The sequence below is a fragment of the Mercurialis annua genome, linkage group LG5 (assembly GCF_937616625.2).
Source record: "Mercurialis annua linkage group LG5, ddMerAnnu1.2, whole genome shotgun sequence".
Taxonomy (NCBI): Eukaryota; Viridiplantae; Streptophyta; class Magnoliopsida; order Malpighiales; family Euphorbiaceae; genus Mercurialis; species Mercurialis annua.
Genome location: NC_065574.1, coordinates 10,567,024 through 10,573,218, shown reverse-complemented (window position 1 = coordinate 10,573,218; position 6,195 = coordinate 10,567,024). Strand labels below are relative to the sequence as shown.

Sequence of the window (6,195 nt, the reverse complement as noted above, 5' to 3'; positions counted from 1 at the left end):
CTATTTACGTGTTCGCTCACTTTAAACCTCTTGTCTTCGTGGGATCGATTCCGTATTTCCGGATTACTACAAGTTAGTATTTTTGCTAACAAGTTTTTGGCGCCGTTGCCGGGGACAAGGTTGCGTTTAATTGATTGAAAGTATTGTGAAATTCGGTCGAGTTAGCGTTATTTTCTGTTTTTGGTTTATTGTTATTAATTATCTTTCGTGGTTTACACTCGGTTTTCTTGTTGTTGTTTGTGTAGGGAATTTGATTTTTGTGTATGCACAATACGCGACGAGCAAATCTACCACTAGAACCGTTCCAAGATAACCTCGGTAACTACGAAAGAGGTGTAAGAAGAAGAGCCCGTATACCCGAAGTTATGAATAACGAGGGAAACAATTACGATGAAGAGGGGAGGTTCAATCCTCTAATGGATGGAGGGGAACAACAATATCCACCCGCTCCTCCATTAGGGAATGTGAACCGACCAAGGCAACAAGACCACCCAAGGGATGATCGACCCCAAGCGCACGCACAAGTGCCAAACCAACAAAGACAAACTTTGGGTGAGTTTTTCTTGCCGGATGTGGACAATGCAACTTTTGGATGCTTCGCAATGCCGGTTCAAGCGGCAACTTTTGAGATCAAGCCAAGTACCATTCAACTTTTGGAAAATCGTTGTGCCTTCTTTGGGTTGAGTCATGAGGATCCTAATGAGCATATCGCCAAGTTTTTGGGTGTTCTAAACACATTCAAGCTTCATGGGATAACGGCGGACCAAATTAAACTTCGGATGTTCCCTTTTTCCTTGAGGGACAAGGCTAGCATTTGGTTGCACTCTCTACCTAATGAGTCCATTCACAATTGGAGGGAGTTGGCTCAAGCCTTCCTTAACAAATATTTCCCTCATGGCAAGACTACAAAGTTGACTAAAGACATACTTGAGTTTGTCCAATTTGAAGGAGAATCACTTCATGAGGCATGGGAGCGGTTTAAGGATTTACAACGAAGTGTACCCCATCATCGGCTCAATAGAGAGCATGTTATACAAATCTTCTATGATGGGACGAATGTCACTACCCGAGCCACTATCGATGCGGCTTCGGGGGGTTCACTTATGCAAAAAACCTATGAGGAAGCCCTTGAATTGGTGGAGAAATTGGCCGTGGTTAGTAGTACTTGGGGTCCTATGGAAAGAAGAGCGCCACCTACTCAAAAGTCACTCATGACTCTTGATCAAGTGAGGGAGATGGAGTCCATAAAAGCCGCAAATGCTTCGCTTCAAGCTCAAGTGGATGCTCTCAAGAAACAAGTCGCTCCTATGCAACGAAACGCTCCGGTGGCTTATGTTCAAGTAGGTTGTGAATTTTGTGGTGATTTTGGCCATTCGGGAGGAGAATGCTTAGTTACGGGTCAAGCCTTAAGTGAGCAAGTCAACTACATCGGGGGACAAAGGCAAGCTAATGACCCCTACTCTAACACCTACAACCCCGGATGGAGGAATCATCCAAACTTCGGGTGGAGAAATCAAGAAGGACAAGGCAATGCTCAAGGGCCTAATCAAGCGGGTCCAAGCTTCCAAGGTGGAAATAGACCTCCCCAACAACAAGGAAATTACCATCACAATCAAGGTCATGGCAACAATGCGGGTGCTAGACCTCAACATCCTCCCGGGTTTCAACCTCAAAGAAACATGGATGAAGGGAATATGCTTGCTAAGTTGATGGATGAGCTTAGAGAGATGAAGCAACTTCAAAAGAATCAAGCCGCCACTAATCAAATGCTTGAGACTCAAATCTCTCAACTTGCTATCAATCTTCAAGGTAGACCACAAGGGGGATTGCCATCTACTACGGAGAACAACCCTAGAGAACATGTTAAGGCGGTAGAGCTCCGAAGCGGGAGAACCCTTGAGAAAGCCAATGGAAAGAGGCAAGTTGTCGAGGAGGATGAGCCTCAAGTGGTAATTGACATAGCAAGTTCAAGTCAAGAGTTGCCAAAGGAATGTGAGGAAGTGGTTGTCGAGGTTGAAGAGCCCTATGTGAGGCCACCACCGCCGCCACCGTTTGTACCACCGGTTCCATTCCCAAGCCGGTTAAGGAAAGCTCAAGGGAACGAAAAGTTTCATAAGTTCCTTGAGATTTTCAAGAAGTTGCAAATTAATCTAAGCTTGGCGGACGCACTAAGGGAGATGCCCCAATATGCAAAATTCTTGAAAGATATAATTATGAACAAGCGTAGTTGGGAGCAAGGTGGGACAATACCGCTCACGGAGCATTGTAGTTCCATAATCCAAAGCACCCTACCAACAAAGCTTAAGGATCCAGGGAGTTTTTCTATACCTTGCACTATAGGAAATATGAATGCTATAAATTGCTTGTGTGATCTTGGGGCAAGTATTAACTTGATGCCATTGTTTCTTTTTAGGTCTTTGTTTGGTGATCAACCGGTAAAGCGCACCTCGATGGTATTGCAACTTGCCGATCACTCTCTCAAAAAGCCGTATGGGATAGTGGAAGACGTACTTGTTAAAGTGGATAAATTTATCTTTCCGGTGGATTTTGTGATCTTAGACTATGCGGTGGATAAAGAATGTCCTATGATCCTTGGTCGCCCTTTTATGAACACCGGGCGTGCTCTCATCGATGTTCATGCCGGCAAGCTCACCTTGAGAATTGATGAGGAAAGTGTGGAGTTTGATATGAAGAGAGTGATGCGGAATGCCATCGAGGAGGAGGATTGCATGAGGATAGACTTGATTGATGAGATTGTGCAAGAACAACTTCAAGAAAATGTGCAAGTGTTGAATCAAGAAAAGGGGGAAATTCCTGAAAATTTTGAGTTGGCAAGCTTCTCAAAGGAAAAAATCTCTGCTTCCTTTAACACTAAGGGCTCGATCGAGCCCTCCCTTTTAATGAAAGGCTCGATCGAGCCCCATGAGTTAAAGGGGGCAGAAATTTTTTCTCAACACATTTCCCAAGTCTCGTTTCATTCCGAGTCGGGGGATGACGAATATACTAGAGAGGATGAACCGAAGCCGGAAAGTTTAAACAAGAGCAATGGTGTGACTCCACCATCTTCGGAGTTGCCCCCGAAGGTTGAAATGAAGCCGCTTCCGCCACACCTCCGGTATACTTTTGTTGGGGAAAATGAGACCTTGCCGATAATCATCTCGAACAAGCTCTCTAAGGATCAAGAAAGGAAGGTTGTGCAAGTGGTGAAAGAGCACATGTTAGCAATGGGTTGGCAAAACTCTGACATTCGAGGAATAAGTCCTCAAATTGTGATGCATAAGATTAATCTCGAGGACGAGTCAAAGAAGTCGGCTCAAAGGCAACGAAGATTGAATCCGAATATGAAGGAGGTAGTGCACAAAGAGATCGTCAAGCTCCTCGACGCCGGAATAATCTACCCGATTTCGGATAGTGAGTGGGTTAGTCCCATTCAATGTGTTCCTAAAAAGGGCGGTATGACAATGGTGGAGAATGAAAAAGGAGAGCAAATCTCCACACGGACGGTAACCGGTTGGCGAGTATGCATCGATTATCGGAAGCTCAACGAGGTAACCCGAAAAGATCACTTTCCGTTACCATTTATCGATCAAATGTTAGAGAGGGTAGCGGGACACAAGTTTTATTGTTTCCTTGATGGGTACTCGGGTTACAATCAAATATTAATCCTCCCGGAAGATCAAGAAAAGACGACCTTCACATGTCCCTACGGTACCTTTGCATACCGGCGAATGCCTTTCGGACTATGCAACGCACCCGCCACATTTCAAAGGTGTATGACCTCAATCTTCAACGATATGATTGAAGATATTATGGAGGTGTTCATGGATGACTTCTCCGTGTTTGGCGATTCGTTCGATGGTTGCTTATCGAACTTAAGGCGGGTTTTAGCAAGATGTGTGGAGACAAACTTGGTACTAAATTGGGAAAAATGCCATTTTATGGTGGAAGAAGGCATTGTACTCGGGCATAGGATATCGGAGGCGGGAATTGAAGTGGATAGGGCAAAAACGGCGGTTATTGAAAAATTAGTCGCTCCGACTACGGTCAAAGGAGTTCGGGCATTTTTGGGCCACGCGGGTTTCTACCGGCGATTCATTAAGGATTTTTCATCTATCGCACGACCTTTGACAAGTTTGCTAGTAAAAGATGCGTCGTTTGACTTCACAAGGGATTGCCAAGATGCTTTTGAGAAGCTAAAGTCGGCACTTGTGACCGCTCCCATTATTTCATCTCCGGATTGGAGTTTGCCTTTTGAGCTAATGTGTGATGCTAGTGACCAAGCATTGGGTTGCGTGTTGGGGCAAAGAAAGGACAAGCGGGTGCATGTGATCTATTACGCTAGTAGAACTATGGCGGGAGCACAACTCAACTATACTACTACCGAAAAGGAGATGTTGGCGGTTGTCTTTGCTCTCGATAAGTTTAGACAATACTTGCTTGGGTCAAAATGCATCATATACACCGATCATGCCGCTTTACGGTATCTATTCACTAAGCAAGACGCAAAGCCTAGGCTTATTCGGTGGATTCTTCTCATGCAAGAGTTCGATGTAGAAATCCGAGATAAGAAGGGTACGGAGAATGTGGTGGCGGATCACCTTTCGAGATTCGAGAATCCGGAACCAATTCCTATTGGTGTGGAGATTAATGAGCGGTTTCCGGACGAAACGCTTATGATGATTCGGGAAGTGGAGACACCATGGTATGCCGATTTTGCAAACTACCTCTCCTCGGGAGTCATGCCTCCGGATTTGACATCTCACAAAAAGAAGAAGTTCTTATCCGATGTTAAAAGGTACTTGTGGGATGAACCTTTCTTGTTTAAAATATGTGGGGATGGGATGTTGAGACGATGTGTGTCTTTGGGGGAAATGATGCCCATTTTGAGTTCATGTCATGAGACCGGACATTATGGTTCGGCAAGAACCGCCGCTAGAGTGCTTGAGAGCGGGTTCTTTTGGCCAACTTTGTTTCGTGATGCCAAGGAGTTTGTTGACCATTGTGATCGGTGCCAACGTGTAGGCAACATCTAGAAGAGAGATGAGATGCCTTTGACTTCGGTTCAAGAAGTGGAAATATTTGATGTATGGGGTATAGATTTCATGGGGCCTTTTCCGGTTTCATTCAAAAACCAATACATTTTGGTATGTGTGGATTATGTTTCGAAATGGGTAGAAGCGGAGGCTTTGCCCACTAATGATGCTAAAGTGGTGTTGAGCTTTCTTAAGCGGCTAGTGAATCGGTTTGGGACTCCTAGAGTGGTTATTAGTGACGGTGGTTCGCATTTTTGCAATCGGCAATTTCAAGCTCTTATGAGGAAGTATAATGTGCATCACCGGGTCGCCACACCTTATCACCCCCAAACGAGTGGCCAAGTTGAGGTTTCGAACCGTGAGTTGAAAAGAATTCTCGAGAAGACGGTGAATGGATCTCGGAAAGATTGGTCCTTGAAGTTGGATGACGCATTGTGGGCATATCGGACGGCCTACAAGACTCCACTCGGTATGTCACCATTCCGTATTGTTTATGGGAAGGCGTGTCATCTTCCTCTAGAGCTTGAGCATAGAGCGTATTGGGCTATTAAGAAGTTAAACTTTGACTTCAAGAAGGCGGGGGAAAAGAGATTGCTTCAATTGAATGAGTTGGATGAATTCCGATTCATGGCATATGAAAATGCCAAGCTTTACAAAGAAAAAACGAAGCAATGGCATGACGCCCATATTGCCCCCAAGGTGCTAGAGGTTGGTTCATTCGTCCTTCTCTATAACTCTCGTTTGCGGTTGTTTCCGGGAAAGCTTAAGTCCCGTTGGAGTGGCCCGTTTAAAATCCGAAACGTGGCAAATCACGGTGCGGTAGAATTGGAGAATTCTAAGGGTGAGACCTTCAAGGTCAACGGACAAAGATGCAAGCCATATCTTGGGCCATTGACCAATCGGGTGGAAGATGTAGTTTCTTTCACCACTCCTACTTGAATTCACCGCGAGATAGTCGAGCTTTCGACTTTAAACAAGCGCACTCGGGAGGCATTCCCGAGAGGTTCGATTTTCTACCTTTTATTTTATGTTCTTAGCTTTTAATCTTGTGTTTTTGTGTTAATCTTTTTGTTATTTATGTTCGATTTGATGCCGGGTATGTTTCGTTTTTGGTGTGTAGGAATCAAGTGGAAAGGAAAAAATTTCTGCCCCCTTTTACACA

General features: G+C 44.8%; 2 protein-coding genes across 2 annotated transcripts; both read left to right on the top strand.

The window, feature by feature from the left end:
• Positions 1 to 365: 365 nt before the first annotated feature.
• Positions 366 to 3,258, top strand: LOC126681449 (uncharacterized). Its single transcript, XM_050376990.1, has 5 exons — positions 366 to 464; positions 744 to 1,344; positions 1,522 to 1,809; positions 2,764 to 3,191; positions 3,253 to 3,258. The coding sequence occupies exons 1-5, from the start codon at positions 366 to 368 to the stop codon at positions 3,256 to 3,258; spliced, it is 1,422 nt and encodes a 473-aa protein (XP_050232947.1).
• A 1,787-nt stretch (positions 3,259 to 5,045) lies between these two features.
• LOC126681448 (uncharacterized) lies at positions 5,046 to 5,972 on the top strand. The gene is made up of 3 exons (XM_050376989.1): positions 5,046 to 5,091; positions 5,176 to 5,261; positions 5,418 to 5,972. Exons 1-3 carry the CDS (start codon positions 5,046 to 5,048, stop codon positions 5,970 to 5,972), a joined length of 687 nt encoding a protein of 228 aa, XP_050232946.1.
• Positions 5,973 to 6,195: the final 223 nt, after the last annotated feature.